Below are 22,628 nucleotides of genomic sequence, written 5' to 3'. Positions count from 1 at the left end.
GACAATTGTATTAACTGATTTGACTAACCTATTTTATTAGCTGATTGTATAAAAGTGTTTGATAAATAATTTATTACTTAAAGTTGTTTAATTATGTGAAATGACCAATAACCTATTTGTGGGGGTAGATATTTCATATAGGATTCAAAATTAAATAAGGGTATAAGTGTCATTTCACTATAAGAATTGAATTTGCTAATTGAAAAAGATCTTATTTAGTGGAATAAACTCTTTAAATAAGCATTTCACCAAATACCTTATGTTAGCTTATTTAAAAGCCAATAAGCTAATGTTAATCAAATAAGTTAAATTTGCTCGAATAAGCTATTTACCACTAAAAAAATAAAAACCACTAACTATTTACCCAACACAGTCATTGGGTCATAATTTATTTATGGACCGGGCTTTGTTATAAACATCGTTTATTCTTTCCGGAGAGTTAAACGGAAAAGCCCATGTAATCAATTCATCAAATATCTAATTTTTGTTTCATTTCATCTTTTTCTTCAACCCAGAAAAAGAAAGAGGGGTTTTAGTGTTTTACAGAAAAAAAGGGTTTAACACTACACAGTACAAACTACTCATTCTTCAAGAATTTTCCGCCATTATCAAACCTCACTCAACAATGGTGGTACTAAAGAAGGTATTGAAGAAGGGTTTAGGAGAAATGGGGTTCAACAAAGGAGGTGGTCCTGTCAATTGGTTCCCTGGTCACATGGCTGCTGCTTCTCGCGCCATTAGAGACCGTCTTAAGCTCGCTGATTTCGTCATTGAAGTTCGCGATTCTCGTGTAATCATCTCTTCATTTTCTCACTTTTCTGAATTTTGTTTTCAGTTTTTTGGTTGGAATTTGAATTTTTGATGATATGATTATGAATTTATGATGATTTACAGATTCCATTATCTTCGCAAAATGAGGAACTTCAGCCGTTTCTCACTGGTAAAAGACGTATTGTTGCTCTCAACAAGAAAGATTTGGCTAATCCTAATATTTTACCTGTATGTTATTGTTTTCTTTCTGTTGTTTTGGTTTAATTTTATAATAATGTGTGTTAATTCAATCTTAGTTTTGAGTAATGGTTGAAATAATGTGTATGAATGTATGATTAAATAACATGTTTTGATGAAGTTGCATTTTTTTTTTAATGTTATTATGGTGGATAATAGATGGTGAATTGTAGAAGAGGGTCTTTGTAGATGTCCTTTGGAGATAAATTCTTGGTTCATGTAGCCGACCACTCGATCTCATTTATATAGGATTAAGGCTTTTACATTGTTGTTGGTTTTGAAGCTGTGAAAGATAGCTAGTGCTGGCGGGGCAAAGACAAATGGGCTTGTACGATTTCTTAAAATTGGGCCCTTGTTTCATAGTTCAAAATGTTTTTTTTTTTTTTTTTTTTTTTTTTTTTTTTTTTAAATTTGGAAAATTTGAAACCAAAGGATTTTAAAGACAAATTGTTGGACATGAGAATAAAAAACCAACATTACTAGCATTGAGCTGAACATACCTCTCCCAATGAGTCTAATATATTTCCTTTTTATCAATGCAAACAATTAAATTGTTTCTTACATGAAGCCCTTGTATCTTGGGGGCCTAGTGCGGTTGCCCACTGCCACCCCTGGACCTAGTGTTGGGATAATTTGTAGCTGGATATATTGTGAAACTTTAATAAATTGTTTAACATTGTTCTTTTAGTTGTGTTCTGTACATGGCATTTGCTTGTGCAGTTATGGCTTATGCAGTTGAAGACAGTTGTATTATTAAGTGGGTTACTGCCTTACTGTTGTCCGAGTTCGGATTTTATTTACTTATTTTTGTAACATTTCTTGGGCAGAAATGGATAAAATATTTCGAGTCTGACAAACAAGATTGCCTTTCGATTAATGCTCATAGCAAGACTTCTGTGAAAAAGGTTAGTTAAGGGCTTGTTTGGCATCATTTTTGGTTTTCATTTTCCTATTTTTTTGAAAACCAAAAACAGGAAACAAGAAAAAGGTGTTTTCACTTTTCTGTTGTCAGTTTTCAAAATTATCATGATTTTAATAAGTTTATATAATTTTTGATTTATTATGGAACATATATCATATACTTTTAAAAAACAAAAAACCAAAAAACAGAAAACCACAGCAATGCCAAACGAATCCTAAGTGTAAAGTTTTGTTTACTGAATATGGTTAGTTGGTTACTTTGATTTGCAATAATCATGTCTTTTAATTTGACTTACTAAAAATCTATGATAGTGGCATAAATTCCTTAAATATTTTAATGTTGCTATGCTTATGCTAGAATGCCCAGGAAATAGCAGCTCACCCAAATATGTTGTAATGATATTCATCTTGGGAGTGGACTGCATTGTTGAAAGCAACCTGAAACTTTTTGTGTCATCGAAAAAATTTTAAGTTGCTTTTCTAATTGTAGGTGTAATCGGTGCTACATTTACTATATACTCTGTATTTAGAGAAGGTCTAACGTCCAATGAGGATAACTGTGAAATTGGTAGGGGTGTCCATTATTCGGATAAAAACCAAAATCCAATCCAATCCAAACCGAATTATTAATTCGGATCGGATCCAAACTTTAAATCGGATCGGATTGAAATTTTTTGAAAATTCGGATTTTCGGATCGGATCGGATTGACCTTGTTCGGATCCCAAAAACCGAATTAACCGAAATATAAAACCACACTTTTACAAATAAGGATACATTATATTAATCATGTAAATTTTTTTTGATAATTACATTAATATAAACTATGAAAAATTATGTTTTTAATATTTGTATTAATCATGAGGAACTATGTATTTAAAACTAGGCTTTTCATAATTGCATTTTTATTTTTATAATCACTTAAGTCCCTAAAAAATTTGCAATGTATTTTAATTCGGATTTTCGGATCGGATCCAAATAACCGAATTTTATTTCGGATTGGATTCATGAGAAATTCGGATTGGATTGGATTTAAAAATCAAAAACCGAATTTTATTTCGGATCGGATTGGATTTGGCCTAAATCCAAACCGAAAACCGAATAGACACCCCTAGAAATTGGTGTTCCTTTTGCAAATTTATTGACCTAGTAGGCCCCTAAAAATGTAGCCATAATATAAGGAAGCTAAACATCAAATAATTAAGGGTGATGTCCAATTGTGCAGTTTCACGTCTCTTCCACCTCTCATGTCTTTACAAAGTTTCTTGTAGTCTAAGGTTCTGAGAGCTGCTTTATCTCTCTCTCTCTCTCTCTCTCTCTCTCACACACACACACACACACACACACACACACACACACACACACACACACTCTCACCCTCATAATTGAACAAAAATAAATCAGAGGGCCAGAAGAATTCTTGAGAACCCTTTATCAATGCTAGAACATTACATTTACCATTCTTAAGAGCCTTTTTCCTAAGCTTTGCACTTATAATATCTCTAATCCAGTTCTTCCTTAGAGAAGACTTGAGGTTGATAAGTTGGCATTGTTCCTTTTCCTAATTCACCATTTAGTGTGTACCTACTCGTCTGATATTTCTGCGATTTATAAATGATTGTGTATTTTGGTTTCCTAATTTGTATGTTCAGTTGCTAGATCTTGTGGAGCTGAAGCTTAAAGAGGTCATTTCCAGGGAACCTACACTGCTTGTTATGGTAGTTGGTGTTCCAAATGTTGGCAAGTCAGCTTTAATTAATAACATCCATCGGATTTCAGCTGAACACTTCCCTGGTAATTTTAGCCAAGATTTTTTTTTTGTCTGAACTTGATTATGCAGTTGTCAGCTTGTTGATTTTAAAAGATATTTACCCAATTGGATAATTACCTAAATGTTTCTCTTAGTGCAGGAGAGAATGAAAAAAGCAATTGTGGGACCATTGCCTGGAGTTACTCAGGATATTGCTGGATACAAGGTCAAGTGTGCTTTTATTTTATTCAATGCCTCCTTGCTGAAATCATTTAGAGGTACCAGTAAAAAACTAAAAACATGTTGCGTACAGAGTTATTCAGAATCAGAATTGACTTTTTTAGCATCTTGTCAGCTCCCCCCCCCCCCCTACCCCTTCCCCCACGCGTCATCCGCGTGCAAATCTTGTTTTATATACCGTGTGAGTATGTTTTAAAGTGGGTAACACTCTAAAAATTGTTTACAATTTGCACAGATTGCACATCAGCCTAGCATTTATGTTCTTGATACACCAGGAGTGTTGGTTCCTAGTATTCCAGATATAGAGACAGGCTTGAAATTAGCTGCAACAGGTGGGATTCTTCATCTGATGTTACTTATGCTAGTGGATTATAAATCTCTCTTAACCTCTGCATTATGTCTCAGTTTGAGTTGTAAGCTACCAAACTTTTTGGACTTGATAATCACTTTGTTCATTTACGGCTGTCTACACTCTGCAATATATAATGTTCATTTTTCAATATTCTTAAAAATAGTAAATAGGTTTTCGTTGTAAGTTTAAGATAGTCATTTACTGTAACTATGCATTTGTTTTGTGCTCTCTCCAGTCCTATATATATACACTTTGGCTGAAATACGCCATGCTAATACCAGAATATGTAACCAGTCCTAGATATATTGTAGATAGTGTATTCATGGCTTTCTTTTGCAATACTTCATCTAGGTACTTTCATGTTCTCGGATGCATTTCCTTCAACTTCGCGCAGAATTTAGAGTAGCATCTGTGTTCTTGCTGTCTCATTCTGCCCTTTTTTAAAACAACAATCTGAAGTATTTATCTTGCCAAATTTGGGGATAGCATGTTTGGATAAGAGGGATCACAGCGCTCAAATTTCTTCTGAGTTGTTGAATTCATTGGTGTTCTTGCAGGATCTGTAAAGGATTCAGTTGTAGGTGAAGAGCGTATTGCTCAATATCTACTTGCTGTATTCAACAGCCGTGGGACTCCTATTTATTGGAAGAATTTGAATGATCGGAAGAAAGAACTTCAGAATGGTTCTGAGGGAAAACATGAATACAGCATAAAGGATCTTTTGCCAAACAGAAGGAAGCCACCAGATGATTCTGCTGTTTATTATATTGAGGTATAATTTCTACTTTTACAACTTTTAGTTTCTTAGACTTGGAACTAGGGTACCATGATATATTAGGGTTTAACTTTTCTGGATTCCAATGAATTATCTTCTGAGCAGCAATTCTTACTTGAGACATTTAGAATATGAATGATGGCATATGTAGCCTATAATTTTGTATTGATACATAGCTGGAAACCTAACACAATCCCTGCTAAGTGAAGCCTTGATTTTATGTGTTTTATTTGGTCCATACGGTGTAGTTACTATGCAGTTGTCCCAACTACCATGGTTCAGTTTCTTTTTTTCTGCATTTTACAAACATAATCACCAAATGATTAGGTGTCAAGTCTTATTGAGAAAGGAAATGAGTGACGCACCCGTTAGATGAAATTGCAAGGAATGAGTTGGGGCTGGGCGGAAGTTGCCTTGACTCTAAGGATTGTTGTTTGAAAATCCTTCTCAATTTTCATACCCTTCAAGGTACTAGGAGAGGATGTTAGAAAGAGAGCCACATTCGAGGTTTTTTGCTCCTAATCTAAAATTAAAATTAAGGAACTATGTTAAAGTGCTGTATGGTGGGATTTTCTTAAATTATAACGGATAACTAGCAAAAGATTGAATGTTTTAAAAGAGAATGCCAATTTGAGTTTTTTGGAGCCACTAATTTCCAGACATCTTTAGCAACACAGAAAGGGTGTGAAAGAGGCAGGCAGGACAGAGATAGTATTGAGAATGAAAGAGCACTTTACTTTCTTAGATCATGTCAGGATAAGATGGAGAAGGTGAGGCTAGTGGTCTACAATGCTTGTACTAACTAGATTTAAGGTTAACAGATTGCATCTTAATTCACAATTGGTTGTGTAACAGAGATAAGTCCACAGTCCCTCAAACTGGTGAAATAGCTATTTGGTATTTTTCTTTTATGTATAGCTGTGTTGGAACCTTTATTAACATTTGCGTAAACATCACAAATAGCTGTAGCGCAGAGGAGGTTACAAGGGGAGCCTATGCCTGCTGGAAATTGCTTTTAGTGAGTGTTTTAGGTTTCAGCATCAGATTGTTGTGTTCTCAGTACATATTTTGCTTCATGTGTGATGTGCTGCTTCTTTGTCAGTTGCAGTTAGCCCAACCTGCTTTGTGAACTAACCATAACTTGTGTTTCTACATAGATTTCAACATGTTCATTGTCTTGTGGGATGATTTTGCTAGTTCGCTTAGCAATTTAGAGGGGTCATTTAGTCGATGCATAGAGCTCTGCTTTACGTTGCAACATAAAACCCTAATCTGAATTATGTATGCAGGATATTGTAACAGAAGTGCAATGTGTGCTTACCGATTCTTTCTTGAATTTTGATGGTAATCTTGAAGATGAAAATGACATGGAGAGCCTCATAGAATTGCAGTTTGAAGCACTACAGAAGGCATTTAAAATTCCACAAACTGCTTCAGAATGCCGTGAAAAGGCTTCAAAAAAATTTCTGACTTTGTTTAGAATGGGTAAACTTGGCCATTTCATCCTTGATGATGTTCCCGATGTATCCCAACCTGTATCTTCAACAATTTTGTAAGCTGTATTTTATTCAGAACTGATGAACGAATCTGTTGTTACTATAGCAAATGATGAAGAATGAACATTTGCTTGTTCATCAATATATGGTAATGGAGTTTTATGAAGAAAAACATGGGGACATTGTTGCATAAATTTGGGCATAAACCATTTTACAAATTTACGTACTATTACAATCCTGTATTACACCATACCAATTACCAAATGATTCGAAAGTGCAAAACTTCATAGCAATAATAAGAAAACTCTTATGTTCACAATTCATATGTTCGATAGTAGTTTGTATTTTACAGTAATTTGTATTTGATGGTAATTAGTTTCTCCTAGTTTGTCGAGAGTGGTTTCATAAAAGCTAACAAACGTGTCATGCTCGTGTTTGTGTTGACCCGTATAATATACATGTCATATCACGTTGATCCATATAATTAAATATGTCGATTTGTCGACCTTGATACTAACTTACTTTTTCTGTGATCGGTTTGTGTGGTGTTATTAAAAAGAGTTAGCCTCATTCAAAAAATTTATAATCAATTCCATAAAATGTTGTTTATTGTTGGGAATCTTTACACAAACCGTCTGTTTAACTAAATGTGTTGGCCTTAAACGAGTTATAAACCCTAAACAATATTCTTTTTTATCGTGTCCAATTCCTATCATATCAATTTTTACCAACAACTTTTACGGAGCAAACTGGTAAATACAAATTCTTAAATGGACCTGGTTCACACTAATTTATTGTGAACCACCAACATTAGACACAATATGATTGTTTTATTAATTAAAAAAAAGTCACTATATTAAAATAAAGGTTATTATGTTAAAATAAAAGTTAGTGTGACATTATAAAAGTTATAAGAGGTTAATTTTTTTAATGAAATTTTTAATATAATGGTCAATATGAATAATAAAGATCACTATATTAAAATTAGGTCACTATTCAACATAATGTTGTACTTTAAGTTCATAATAACATTAAAGGTCACACAAGTTTTAAAAAAGGATACTATGTTAAAAATAAAGTTACTATATTAAAATTAGGGGTCACTATGTTGAATATAATGTCAGTTACGTGAGTATAAACCTTAATTCCACAATAATATTATTGTGGACCAGGTCCATGCAAGATTTTTTTGGCCGGTGAATTTCTAACAAGAATGAAAACATTGAGAGCATTTGTGGTACAAATCCTATGGGAATAGTTTAGTGGATCGTTGAAATAACTCCCTCCATTTAAAAGTCGTTCCTTTTACTACCCTAAGCCCAAAACCAGAACCTCAGAACCCTAATTTCTCCACAAAACCCTAATCCTAATATAACCCCCAACTCATTTCTAAAAAAAGCTTCAAATCTCCAACAATGGCGACTCCAGCCCCTAAACAACTCCACTCAGTCCAATGCTTCGGTCGCAAGAAGACCGCCGTCGCAGTCACCTACTGCAAAGAAGGCCGAGGTCTAATCAAGATCAACGGCACACCAATCGAGCTAGTTCAACCGGAAATCCTCCGATACAAGGTGTTCGAACCAATCCTTCTGCTCGGTCGTCAGCGCTTCAATGGCGTCGACATGAGAATCCGCGTCAAAGGAGGAGGGCACACTTCTCAAATCTACGCAATTCGACAGAGTATTGCTAAAGCTCTTGTTGCGTACAACCAGAAATTCGTCGACGAACAAACGAAGAAAGAGATCAAAGATATTCTTGTAAGGTATGATCGTACTTTGCTTGTTGCTGATCCTCGTCGTTGTGAGCCTAAGAAGTTTGGTGGTCGTGGTGCTCGTGCTAGGTTCCAGAAGTCTTACCGTTGAAGAACATACCTTGTTTTAATGGCGGATTTCTGGGTTTATTATGGATTGTTAGTGTTTTTTTCATGATTATGAGCTCTGTTTGTTGTTAGTTGAAACATGAAACCCTAAATTTTGATTTTGTAAGTACTTGAAAGTTTTGATTAATCGTTGGATTTTATATTTTGATGATATCATAATGTTTTGGTTATGCTTTCTAGTGTTTGTGATTGAGTTGCTCAAGCTTAAAGTCGTATTCAACTTGCCATAACAATCATATTTGGTTCGGATATTTTACATCCTCTCCCTAATTCAATATTGTTTCGTGTATCGAAAGCATGTTCACGAGTTATCCCGTTGTTAGCTCTTAGAAATTTCAAACGGAGCTCGAATAGTTCACGAACTAGCTAGACTCATGAGTACACAAAAGATGCTTTCCTAGTCTTCTGGTATGTATCAATCAAGCGAATCAACTACTACTCCGTACCGGTTCTCATTTGGTGCAATGTCGTAAGGAATGGACTGAGCAATTTTTTCACACGAAAATATTCTGTAAATGCTCGTAGTAATGTAGTGTTGCTTCTCTACTACTCCGTACCAAAGTCTTCTGCTCAAACCAACATCTAAGTTTGCCCGTCGAAAGAAACAAAGATACTTTGGTATATACAAAATAAGTACACATGGTAGTAGAGATGTATCGCCATTAGAAACATTCATTATACCCATAAGTATGCTGCTAGTAAACAGCATCCTATGCGTCAAAGGAATAGAAAAATAAAACCACATACATCATTAAGGAAATTAAATAAAGTCATAAAACTGGCATATATGATTATATGCTACACAACAATTGGTAGCTGTAATGATTTCACAAAGTTGTCGATTTGTCCAAAGAAAGACAAGAATTTGCAAACCCGAAGTCAAAAATTGAGGGCTAAAAATGCCTAATATACGAATAGGGTGTTCCAAAAATTCTCCTTAATGTACAAATACGACAACATTTTTGTCAAGAATATGGCTGAAGAGGTACAAAATTGAACCGCAAAGCAATGGTATGCGCCAAGATGAAGTGACCTTACTTATTTGCCTCTATAAATTCTCTGTACTCTTTCTTCATTTTGACTCCTGGAATAGACCTGGGTATGCATAAAAATAGGTCATGTTCAGACAATTGTGTATTCAGAGATCCCGTTGATAATTAGCTGTGACAACCACAAAATTTCTCCACACCCTAATTATCGATTTCCTTATTATTTTTGGAAGAACTAACAGAAAGCGACGATATCAAAACAGTTGTGGAAAAAGGTCAGGTCATCAGAACACCAAGCAAGATAGGGAATGGAGAATGATGTCACATACATATAACAGTGAAGGACTCTACTCTACAGGTTAGATGACCAACCTAATCATTTCCTTGTTCTTGAAGAATTGTACACAAGGTGTACCCATAATTCCAGCAGCCTCTGCTATCTCTTGATCTTCCTCGATGTCTATTTCAACTAAATGAACGCTCTGGTCATATTCATCAATCACCTGCCATTACAAGAGAAGATTTTATGCAAGGTAAAGGTGTATAATAATATGGAAATCACAATACTTGACCAAACTATAAATAGTTTTTAACTATACTACAAAACTACACATGTGCCATTAGTCAACAAGTCCTTCCGCCCTTCCTAATAAAATCCTTCTCTATCTTCAACCCAACCCCAAACCACCATGTCCATAACCCACCACCACCCTCCCCATTAAAACCACTACTCACCCCCACGGTCCCCACCTACCTCATCCATCCTCATCGAAAACCACAATCTTCCCCACTGAACCCCAACCACCCCTAACCCACCAAAACCACCCACCCATAAAATGCAAACACCGCCAACACCTTGACCCTCAAATCTGATTCCTTTCTCCTCAACCCTTCTCCTCCACCCTAATCACTAGATCCATAAACCACCATCGCTCCCACCACATCCCTCACGCAGTCACGCACCACCTCCTTTGCAGTATTGTTTCTGAGATATAGAGAGATTTCAGATTTGGAACATTTCATCTTTACAATAATCTTGGTGGTGGTGCAATTTCTTAATCTTTTTTCTTTACCTGTCTACATTCAGTCCCATATTTGGTAGTGGTTAGGTGGGGACAGTAGGATGCAGCTGCTGATGGTGGTGGGATGAGATCAGAGGTATGGTAGTAGTGGTTAGATTGATGTGGTGGGCTGAGGATGGCGAGGTTTTAGTTGTTAGATATGGACAGTAGGATGACGTAGGTGGTAATGATTGATGTAGCCAGTGGGGGGCAGAGAAGGGAAGGTGACTGCGAAATTGCACCATCACTCAAAACATTCAGAAAGTCAAAAATCATTCCCACTCCATCTGCCTTCCAAACACAAAATTCTGACCATTTTCAACCCCATAATATGCATCAGAAGTACTACGAGCAGTGTACACAGTTGTATGTCCTTTCCAATTCATACTGCAAACTATTATCTACATATACATACATATAGATTTTGAGTAACCATACCTTGTTAAGTATTGGTTTCAAGGTCCTACATGGTCCACAAGTTGGTGATGTATAGAGAACACATACAAGCCTCGGGCTTTCATGATACAACTTCCGTAAAGCATACTGCCAATGAAAAGCAGAATCAACTAAATGAATAAATATGGTTGAGAAAAAAATAGAAAATCACATGCCATCAAGGGCAGTAACGAGGTCGTGAAAAGACACCTGGCCTTTGTGCTTGGTGCGGGTAATATCAAAACCCTCTTGTACATCACGAGGAGTAAGTTCCTTTTTAGTCTCTTCCCTTTGTGGCTGCAAAAAAGTAGTGATAGAAGCATGAATTTCTTAAATTTGAAACTTAAAATAGAGTATGCTAACATCAATATAATTCAATCTGTAATATTATACGAAGTGGCAATGTACGCAAACTTTCTGTCAACATAAGGTCGCAGAAGAAGGCATTAGATGTAGACAAATAGCACAGAAATGATGGCTGATTACAAGATCATCATTTTGCCTTTACTCTTACATGGCATTAAAAGCATCCCTCCTGTTTCCTTATTACTACGTAGCAATAGAAAGAGCAGACAGATTTTGTAAATACTTAAATGGGGTAAGAGATGAAGAATTTACAAAATACAAATCAAGAAAGAAGCATAGAAATTGGTATATTATAGGCCATTCAGCATCAAAAACATTCATGGACATTAGTCTCGATTTAATAGCTCAAGCAAACATGTATGATTAAAAATAGATTATAGAGCTTAGAAGAGGACATAATAAATATCTACTACGGAGTACTTTCTTTTATTTGATAAATTATGCAGTAAAGTTCCATGGAGTATGTAAGATAAGTGAACAATTTAGTTGATTAAGTACCTGATGAAACTCAATTAGAATATTCTTGCTTGTAAGGTATCTTTCAACTGACATAGCAGCAACACACCCAGATCCAGCTGCAGTAACTGCCTGTCTCCACTCGTGATCCTGCTTGTCCAATTACTCGTGTAAGAACTTTTCAGACTAAGATAGCTATAGCTTGAAGCATCACTTAAATGTATAATGCAGTAACCAGACAACTTTCATCCAAATATATTACCCGGTAAAGTTCAGATCAAATAGTAATATAGTATGCATATCATTATTATCATATTGAAACCCTAAATCTAATTCTTGGTAGTAAAGACCATCTACTCTAATGAAGGATTTGCTAGCGAACATTTAATTTTAGGATTTATGGTGTTCGGCAAATTTTAATTGAAACACCATTTTGCAATGTAATTAAAAAATTTATAGGCAACATAACCAGAGCTCTCCTTTTTTTTTAAAAAAAAAAAAAAAAAAAAAAAGCATTTTATGTTGAGATTAATTGGAGTCTGAAAACCATAGTTACAAAATATTTTATTTTTCATTGAAATTATTGACCAGCTACTACAAGATACAATGAGGTTAAAATCAACAAAAGAAATCTCTGCTATATCAAGATTTTAAGACCACGCCAATAATTCAATGGTGATAGTGGAGTTTTTTGAAATTTAAAATAGAGAGAGATTTTGGGAAGAGAAAATTTAAGAATAAAAGGAGGAATGATGATTGAACTTGGGGCTTACTGGGGTCAATATGAATTGGAGATGAAGTTAGACTGGATATGTTACGTCGTCTGATAGCAATCTGTCATTCATAAGGGCATTTTGGCTAAAAGAAATCAAACCTCAAGGCCTCAAGGGTACCTAAGTCCTCAGGTAACCCCAAAACCAGGGGTATTTTGAAATTTTCATCAAACCTCAAGGTACCATAGAAAATTTCCAAATTTGAAGAGCATCCTGAATATTCCAGATTAGGTGTGATTTAAAATACTCCCAATTCATGGATGCGGAGTTTGCTATTAGTATAATAGCCGCATCATCCCACCAACATACTTATTTTCTCCCAACCAACCTCAACTTCATCATTTTCTAGAAACTCTAATAATTAGTACTCAAGGTCAAAGTAAGGAAAGTAACAATATTACTCTAGTAATGCAAATGAAATTAAATATAGAGAACAGTACCTGTACATCTCCAGCTGCATAAACACCTTCTACTGAGGTGCTTGCAGTGCCATCCTTCACTAAAATATAGCCTGCACTATCAAGTTCAACTTGACCTTCCAGCAATTGGCTGTTTGGAGAATGCCCAATGCCATAGAATAAACCTTTGGCCTCGATCACAGATTCCTCACCAGTATCAGATCTTCGAGTCAGGACTCCAGACATTTGGCCTTTAGCATTGCCAACCACATCCAAAGTTTCTGTGTTGAAGTGCACGGTGATGTTTGGGTTGTTGAAAACTCTGAAACATTCGCCATAATCAACCTGTTAAACAAACGTTCAGATAGTTGAAAACTCAATAAATCAACTTTTCTGGTAAACTTATCTAGACACAAAGAGATGTGCCCAGGTTTTAACACCATGAACAGGTCAAATAATTGCTAAAAGGCAAATGTCCTTGATGAGGCAGCTCCTTTTATTTTATTTTTTTATTTTTTTTTTTTTTTTTTTTTTGTTGTGGATACAGCATTTTGAAGGCAGATGACAGTAAATCATTTTATGGCCGGCAGGGAAGTATTTTAACACACACATTTATTATAGAGAAATTAGAATTAAGTCAAATAATCCTAAAAAAGGAGGATAAAAATAAACCCTTAGCATAGATAACCCCCTTCTCATATAGTTTGGAATATGCTTTTTTCTAAGGCAATCTAAGATTAATGCTACCACTTTGCCAAACTTTTCCTCTCACCATATTTCCTATATATATAATAACATACATAAATATATAAAAGAAAAAAGGAAAGAAAACAAGAAGTTAGGAGAACAGAAGTTGAAAGGGAGAATGGTGAGAAAATGGAAGTATATGAGGAAGGGAAAAAATGTAGAAACAAAACATTGAGTTATTAGGGATGGTATACTAAAAAGTTAAGGTAAAAATAACTTTAGATGTAAATAATCCAAGATTCCAAACTACTGCTATGCAGCCTCTCCCCAGGTTCACATATCTTATTGGACAAAGAACAATCAAATCTTCTATTTTGGATTTCAATAATCCCAACTATTATTAACAATGTAGCGCTAAAAAAACCCAACAACAGATACACATTCCAAAATAAGAACAAATCTGCTAGCAAAATATAACCTTCCATCAACATAAAATTATCGCATGAATATCATCACATAAACCATTAGACAGTCTTTGTCTTCTACATATTGGTGACTGGTGAGCACTGATTCAACTATTCACAAGTTCATTTATCAGCATTCCACGATGATAAGGTTCGCTTTTTGATAAGATATAAAAATATATTTAGCTTTGTTGGCAGCAGAAGTGGCTGAGCTTCAGGGCTATAAAAGGTAATCTATTTTGTTGGTTCAAAACAATTTGGTTAATTTTTGTAGCACTTGTTAAGTTGTTAGAAGTTGTTATAATTGAATTCACCTTTTGTTCCTACTTTACTCTTCGTTTGCTCTTCAACATGTACAATCTTTTTATTCGTAAACAAAGGGTGAAGTATCCGATGACATTATTGAAATAATGGCTTGTTTAAGGGTGAAGAACAACACAATGAAGAAACATACATTTTAAAGCACTCCTGTAGGCCTATGATTTTAACAAATTAAGGGATAATAGCCACCATGTTTTTGGAACTCCTATCATATGCACATTAGAAACTATTTGTTTATTTTATCTGAATCAATCAATCTAGAACTCCAAAGTTAATCACTCCACTTTTCCCATTAAATGAAAGATGATGAATACAACTACCATTACTTGCACATCAACAACAACAACTTGACGAAGAGACTACAACAACAACAATAATAATAACAATAATAATAATAATAATAATAATAAAAGGCCTGCATTGGCAACATTTGACACAATTGCTTCAAGCAGAGATGGAGCTAAGAATACCTAGAAACTAGGGGGCGTATGGGTAGGAACACATGGCTTTTGCAGCCAGGTCCCAATGGATCTAGAGTCTGAACTAAGTACTCCAAACCATACTCTTATTAAAATGTTAGAATAGCTCTCATAATATGGCATTATAGCTCATCTCGAACCTGGCAAGACAACACTATTCGAAACTGGCAAGACCAAAAAAAAAAAAAAAAAAAGCGATGGCAATAAACTCTGTTCAGACACTCATATTGATGCAATAAGAAGTGATGAAGTTCAATGAAGGCATAATGAACACTGACCTATCTTGCATAGCTTTAGATGCCCTCAATTCATTTCGGCGCACAAGTAAATGAACATGACGAGCATACTTGGTCAGATAAATCGCTTCCTCAGTAGCTGTATCACCTCCTCCAACCACAGCAAGGACTTGGCCCTTGAACAATGGTGATGCCCCATCACATATTGCACATGCACTTATTCCTTTGCTCCAGAACTCATCTTCATGAGGCAACCGAAGCCTCTTAGCATTAGCTCCCGTGGCAACAATCACAGAATTGCATTTTATCTGAGAATGAATATGATAAAGAATTTTTTATTAAATTCAATCAGTAGTCGATCATAGGCAACAAACCAGAAAATCCTAAAGGCCAGATTAAAGCATCAAGATGCACATCAACTTTCTTCACGTGTAAGGCTTTTAATTAATAAAGTAGAGCTTTAAACCTTTTTGTAACAAGATAGAATGTACCAATTGACTTGTTTAGAAAGAAGGAAATTCAGAAATTACTCACTCCGTCCATAAAAAACATTAAATTCATATTATGGAAAATAAAATAAGTCACACACCTATACTATTCTTAAAATCCAAGGCAAAGACAAGATATCTTCCCACATATCTCCCCTTTCTAAGTTGACACTGTGCCACAATGCACTAACATGTCATCTTCTTATGTAGTTTGGAACTTTGGAGTGTTTGGAACATTGTAAAACAAAATGCTTGTAATAGGACTTGAGCCCTTGTATCACTCACATTCATAGATTTCCAACATTCCAGTCATCAAGCTACCATCTAAACCTGATATCTGAATCACTAAACACTCTTGCCATTTTATACATTGATGATTTATGATTGCATATCTATCCTCCAAAAATTCAGCCTATTTTGATGAAACCGATATATCATTTGTGATCATGTGGTCTATGCCTTATAATCTATAGGTCGTTCTAGCAGATCATTACAAATAATTCCTGTTATACGGATGCAAGAAAGATAATGAAATCAACAAACAAAAGAACACAGATTTATGTGGTTCATCAACAATGCATTGGCTATGTGCCTATGTCCAATGTCAGGCGAGATGAAAATTTTTATTACTCTTGAGGAATTACATATTCCAGATTGATAATTAACATAATCACAGCTAGACTACTCCCAAAATGGAAACGAAATTACGCTAAGGCCCAAACAGAAAACCCCAGCCCAATAACAGAGTCGCGCGAAGCATGAGCGCATGTGTTTCGTAGTAGCGCACTATTGCACAGCAGCATATTACTACACATGGTTTTGTACTATAAATCACATGGTCGTGTGTATTGCTGAGCAGTAGTACGGACTACACATGGTTCTGTACTATGAAGCACAAGGTCATGTACTCGTGTGTATTGCTGAGTAGTAATACGGTACACAGTCATGTCCTATATGGTGCATGGTCATGTATATATCTCATCATATATAGCTCGCCTACTCAATCAACGATTCAAGGCATATTCATTACTAAAAGTTCCATGTATACAGTCAAGTTATTCTTCCCCATAAAACGGAGCCACTTATAATATATGAAAGCAAAGAATCCACATCCAATTTAGCAACTCCAATAGACTGCTAGAATGCTAGATCCCCAACTTCTATCAAGTGAATTAAGCTGGGTGTGGAAGTTAAGACGCAAGATTTCTGTCTAATTGAGAATTTGAGATAGTTGTGCTTTGTACAGTAGACAGTGCTATAAAGAGGCCGGGAAAATGCAAAAAGAAAAGAAAGAGGTTGATATCATGCCCAAAAATCCACCCAGTTACCTAGTCCATCATCATCTCAAAAATAGATCAATCCAAATTAAATAGATGATGACAGAACAACAATATTTCTGGAAGCTCATGAAGGAACTCAATCATAATGTTTAGCCTGTCTAAGCATCACAACTACACTCCAAAGCGCAATACTAGCCAATACCACCCTGAAACCACCCCCAAACCTATCAGAACTTAAAACACATATCTCATTCACAAAAGTAGAAAAAGAGCACATATGAGATGCCCTAACTTTGACAGAGCAACAGTACAAAAAATCTCACCTCACGCTCACTGCTCCGCACAGTAAATGGACTATTTTTTACATCAAGTAATTCAACATCTTCTTGATGCAACTCTGCTCCCCATCTTTCTGCTTGTCGCCGCATTCTACATCCAGAAAGAAATTCAAGTTAGGAACTTCAACAGTTAAATTTCTCTTTATGACACTTATATATTTTAAATTAGAAAATTTTATAGTTCAAATCTTCACCTATCCATTAGATCAGGGCCAGTAATTCCATCAGGAAACCCTGGGAAGTTCTCTACTTCTGTGGTGGTCATCAACTGTCCACCAGGTACACCGCCTGCTTGGAACCCCTCAAAGACCACTGGTTTCAAGTTAGCACGGGCAGCGTAAATTGCCGCCGTATATCCAGCAGGACCTGAGCCAATTATCACCACATTCTCAACACCTGACCCTGCAAGTTATAAGTAGATAGCATTATACAAGGATTTCCACTTCTCAAGCACACAGCTGTATAAGATACATTATCCCAACAATCTCAGTTAAGTCAAAGCCCAAACAAGTGGAACACAAAACTAATATTTAAAAGCACAAAGATAAGGGCTTCCAGTTTCTGCACTAACTCAAGATTATACAGTCCTTTCGAACAATAACACTACAAAATTCTACACACCAACACTCTTAAATGAAAGTGTGGAAGTTGCAATTCAACATCTTGAGTTGGTCATAAATTTCAGAGTAATTAGTCACAGTTAGCATACTATGTCAAATAATAGCAACTCTTGATTTTCACAACTAATATATCCATAGTTACTAATTGCCACAAAATATATTCAAGCCCCGCAAATTCTTTGACTGTCAATTGCATTTACTAGTCAAATTATGCCACATCTCCATAAGTTAAATTGGATAAAAACATTTGGCAGAACAAAGAAGTTAGTTCCAAAAGCTACTTGTCAGCAATTTACCAGTTCACCTGGCCTCATCGTATTGCAAACCATACCAAAGGGTCAAATTTTCTCCTTGTCAACTTAATAATTGTTGAAGGCCTTTAGTATAATCAGCGAAGTCAAAGGATCAGTGCACATAAATTGTGCTCAATGCATCAAATTGTGTCTCAAAAGAACTTCCGTGGTAACACTTAGCACTTCTTGTACAAATGAATTATAGTGAAAACAGTTAGAGACAAAGTAAACTTAGTGCTATTACTAACTCCAAGATACACATTCATATTAAGAACCCTCACCTAAACTATATGGCATCATACTTCCATGTAGCAATCGAAATAACTACATTACATGCTTTTAATACAATCAACTTTTAGATAATGAAACTTATATCATCATACTATAAAGATGAGGGAACAGCACACGCTTGCTTGGGGCAACCATTTATCTTGTTGGGTACATATCCAGTCTTCATTTGACACATTCTTATTCATAAAATTACGCATACATAACTCATATTCAACCATTTTCACAATAATTCTTCAACTCAAACCAATCTATCCACTTCAATATCATACTATGGACTATGGTCAACGATACATTCTATATAAAATGGCGCCTTTCAATTAAAAGGATAATATAATACCAAATTCAAGCAAATTATAACAATTCTTAGAAATCCCACCATCTCTTCAACCTCAATTTCCAGAATACAGTTCTCAACATTGCAGTTAATAGTTTACCCAAAAAAAAAAAAATTACAAATAAGATACTACCCATTTCTAACAATTCTTAAATACCCACCATTTTTTCAATCCAAATTTCTAAAACCCAGTTCGCATCATTGCAGTTACTAGAAAAACAATATCCAGAAACAGAATAAAAATTGAAAAAATCAAACCTTGAGGAGATTGGGGGTCTTGGGAGGAAGCAGCAGAAGCTCGAACACGAAGAGCTGAAGAAGATTTATTAAAACTCGGGGAGTTGCAGGAAACTCGAACTGAGTTGACTCGGATACTTAATCGACGATTGAAGAAAGTATTTACAAACAGCAGATTACTGCTACTAGTTCGAAGAGAAGTTGAAAGGGTTGAAGAGAGAGAAAACGAGGAAGAAGATGAAGTTGGAGGGGACTGGGTTGAGGTACCGAGTCCAACGCCGAGTCCCATTATCCGAGTCGTCATTTGCTTCGGAGCATACAAGATGTAAGCAAGCAAGCAAAGCTCTGCTTATCACTGAAAGTTGTGTGAATAATGGCAAGTATTTGTAGAGGAGAGGCTGTTTGTGTTTCAAAAGATAACGCTTTTCACTTGCGAGAGATCTCAGCCACTACATTCTCTTCCCTTCCTGTGTTACGGAATTCTACTCCTGTGGGGATGATTGGGGCTGCATTTGGTAGGGAGGGTCGCGTGATCGATCCTCCGCAACAATAATTGAGAGAGAATTATAACCTAATCACTCAAAACTGATTCTCGAATTCGTATTAGCTCAAAGAGTAAATCAGGTAGAACACCCAAAAAAAAAATAAAAAAAAAATTCAAAATTGTCAAAAGTAATACTCTCTCTGTTTTAAATTGGAACACTTAAATAAAAACGAAGGGAGTACTCCAATATAAATAATAATCAAATAAAAAATTAAGAAATTTTATTTTAAAAATTGTTATTATCAATTAGTTAAAAAAATCATTTTGTGAAATTTTAAATTATTACCCGTTTTCACCAAATATTATAGATGTTGGTAAAATATTTGCACCCATTTCTGATTAATTGTGAGAATTCCTTATTTGATAAGGATCCATTATTAATTTATTATTTATCTTTTTCACAAATACAAAATAATGATGATTTGTTTTTGACTTATCCATTTTTCCTCAAAAAAATAAATATCAGCTCATGCTTTTGTACATGTTGTAAAATTTGCTCATTTGACTTAGGTCATGTTCACTTCACCTTAAAAAAATAATATTAAGTAAAAATAATTTCAATTTAGTAAAAATAAGTTCAATTTAGTAAAATTAATTTCTATTCAATAAAAATAAGCTCAGTAAAATTCAGTTATCTTAAAGAAGATTTATAATAGAAAATCAGTAAAATAATTTCAGTTCAGTAAAAATAATTTAAGTTCACCAAATATAATTTTGTTTCAGTAAAAATAATTTCAATTCAGCAAAAATAAGGTGAAGCGAACAAGGCCTTAGGTGAATAAAACTTGTAAGAATTATTGACATATAAATTCAACTTTGCGCAATTTTATTTAAATTAGTATAAATAATGTTTGTTTGCAAAGGGGCAAACTTTATATGGGTTGAATTTTAGAATAATTATTATTATTGAGGTGATATAGAAACTTACTTTTATTTATTCATGAGCAAAGAAAATATTACTCGTTTTATGCAAATGAGCAGAATTTTGTGCTATATGATATCCAGTTGTACATTACAATCGGTTAATTATATGATTATAATTGTCAAAAAAATTCCTCGAAAAACATGTTTTTCGATTCCTTCTATCTATCTATATTATTATTAAAACTCAAAACGGTTACATGTGATTGACATGTGTCATCTCTTCCTTAGTATGAGGTGGTACCACTTGAGCAATGACATGACATATATCCTCACCCCTTAAAAAGTCTCACCTTACCCCCTTATGAATAGTAACTATATGTGTGAAGGGCATGCGTGTGAGAGATGACGTGGCCTTTTTTCCTCCATTCCTTTCTTTGATGAATAACACTGGCTTGCTTTTTACCTAGAGGTGATCATAGGGCGGGCCGGATCGAAGCCAAAAAATAAGCCCACTACTCGGAATTAACTTACTTTTTCTAATTTTATTTGATGGGAATTAACTTAATTTTTCTAATTTTTAAAATTCAATATATGAATTAACTTAATTTTTTTGATGGGAAAATTAAACGATGTTGTAATCCCCCATATTTTTAAATATATTAGTAATGAAATTATATTTTATTCATAATATTTATTTGTATTTTTTTCGGATTTAATTTCAAAAGTTTCAAATTATTTTTGGGTTTGATGAACGATTTTATTACAAAGAACTTTTTATGAACCTTTCTTCACTAATTTATATCCAGCAAACAAACCAAACCCACTTTCTTTTCTTAATTGGCCCATTAATTTTATGAGGCCCAATCTTAAAACTAACCCTACACCACTCTCTCTCCTATAAATACCCCATACATCCCCAAAATTTCCCACACAAAAAGGTTAGTCTTATTTTCATCCTCCTTTGTTTCATTATTTTGCTTAATGTTATTTTAATTGTTTTGGGTTTTGATTTTATTATAAAGATTATATTTTTAGTATTAAATTATATTTTAATGGTATAAAGATTATAAATTTCAGATTATATTTATGTTATAAATTTCATATTTTATGAATTATAAACCTAGGGTTTCAATTTATTGAAAATCATGATTTTAGGGTTTTTATGAACAATTGATTTAGGGCTTTTATAGTAATGATTTTTTGAAATTTTGGTGATTATATTACTAATTAGTTTCCAGATTATTTTGAACACGTAAATTCGTGTTTTAATGTTTAGATTTCGGTTCGTTAATATTAATCCCGTTTTAATCCCGATCAGGTTCTGAACTCATCCGATTTTGACAAAAAAGTAGTGTTTTCCATGTGGAAACGATGTTTTAAGAAAGACTCACTACCTTTGGTAGTGAGCACCACCCTCTCGTGGCCAAATTCTGCCTCTAAATATGATTTTCGGGCAGTTTTTCATTTTTAACGAAGTTTTTTATGCTTAAAATTTTATCCTTGATTTTGATTAATAAAATTAATTATGTTTAAAGTTAATTAAGCATATATATATGTTTTATTTATTTTAATAAGTTTTTCATCATATTATATTGTTGGAAATTACTTGGGATAGTAATATTAATTGTTGGTTGTTTTCTAGGAAGTGATTATTCCCTAGGAGAATTTTAAGTGATTAAAAGTGGCTCAAAAGGATTGTTTGTATGAGGTACGTACATGTCTACTTCGTTATAAGTAGTATCATGTTTAGGTACCAAAAGGAAAGAACTTAGTTTCATGATTAGGGAACACTTGGATGGAAATTGTTTGGTTACACATTGATTTAATTCATGTGCTTATGCTTATGAAACATGTTTTGGTGAATTGATTATGTTTGTATGGAATTATGGATGCAAACATGTTGAATTATATTGGATAAAATGTTTGTATGGAATGTTGATACAAGCATAATTTTATTGGATTGGTTTGTTAACCACATTTGGTTTATTAAAGGATTGGAATTGAATGGTTTAAGTGGAATGAATTTATTAATTATTCCACAAGGTTATTATTATTTATTTATTACTCAATCATAACTTGTTAGTATGTTGAGTAAAGGTGGATTAAGCCGAAATGGCTAGGTGAGTTGACTATGTTCAACAATTTTGAATAATTTGGAAGTTTAATTGGAATTAAAGGCCAACTTGTGATGTAATCACATGAACCTATTTGGGAGATGTTTGTATTATAGCATATGTAATCACACGTATCTATTT

The 22,628-nt window shown here is 34.3% G+C and overlaps 3 protein-coding genes across 3 annotated transcripts; 2 read left to right on the top strand and 1 right to left on the bottom strand.

Moving 5' to 3' along the window:
* Positions 1–524: 524 nt before the first annotated feature.
* Positions 525–6,668, top strand: LOC145583244 (short integuments 2, mitochondrial-like). Its single transcript, XM_081640436.1, has 8 exons — positions 525–790; positions 895–999; positions 1,836–1,913; positions 3,580–3,721; positions 3,833–3,903; positions 4,153–4,249; positions 4,827–5,041; positions 6,334–6,668. Exons 1-8 carry the CDS (start codon positions 626–628, stop codon positions 6,598–6,600), a joined length of 1,140 nt encoding a protein of 379 aa, XP_081496562.1. The 5' UTR covers positions 525–625; the 3' UTR covers positions 6,601–6,668.
* Positions 6,669–7,860: 1,192 nt separating this feature from the next.
* On the top strand, positions 7,861–8,559 carry LOC145582385 (small ribosomal subunit protein uS9). Its single transcript, XM_081639387.1, has one exon. The coding sequence runs from the start codon at positions 7,956–7,958 to the stop codon at positions 8,400–8,402; it is 447 nt and encodes a 148-aa protein (XP_081495513.1). The 5' UTR covers positions 7,861–7,955; the 3' UTR covers positions 8,403–8,559.
* Positions 8,560–9,184: 625 nt separating this feature from the next.
* On the bottom strand, positions 9,185–19,354 carry LOC145583243 (thioredoxin reductase NTRC-like). Its single transcript, XM_081640435.1, has 10 exons — positions 18,987–19,354; positions 17,385–17,592; positions 17,176–17,281; positions 15,127–15,392; positions 12,940–13,219; positions 11,769–11,876; positions 11,115–11,201; positions 10,908–11,012; positions 9,781–9,911; positions 9,185–9,514 (listed from the first exon to the last, which is right to left on the bottom strand). Exons 1-10 carry the CDS (start codon positions 19,267–19,269, stop codon positions 9,454–9,456), a joined length of 1,635 nt encoding a protein of 544 aa, XP_081496561.1. The 5' UTR covers positions 19,270–19,354; the 3' UTR covers positions 9,185–9,453.
* Between the last annotated feature and the right edge of the window lie 3,274 nt (positions 19,355–22,628).

This window comes from Chenopodium album, chromosome 15 (assembly GCF_948465745.1).
Source record: "Chenopodium album chromosome 15, dcCheAlbu1.1, whole genome shotgun sequence".
NCBI lineage: Eukaryota > Viridiplantae > Streptophyta > Magnoliopsida > Caryophyllales > Amaranthaceae > Chenopodium > Chenopodium album.
The sequence above is the reverse complement of the archived record's forward strand: the minus strand, read 5'-3'. Positions and strand labels throughout refer to the sequence as shown.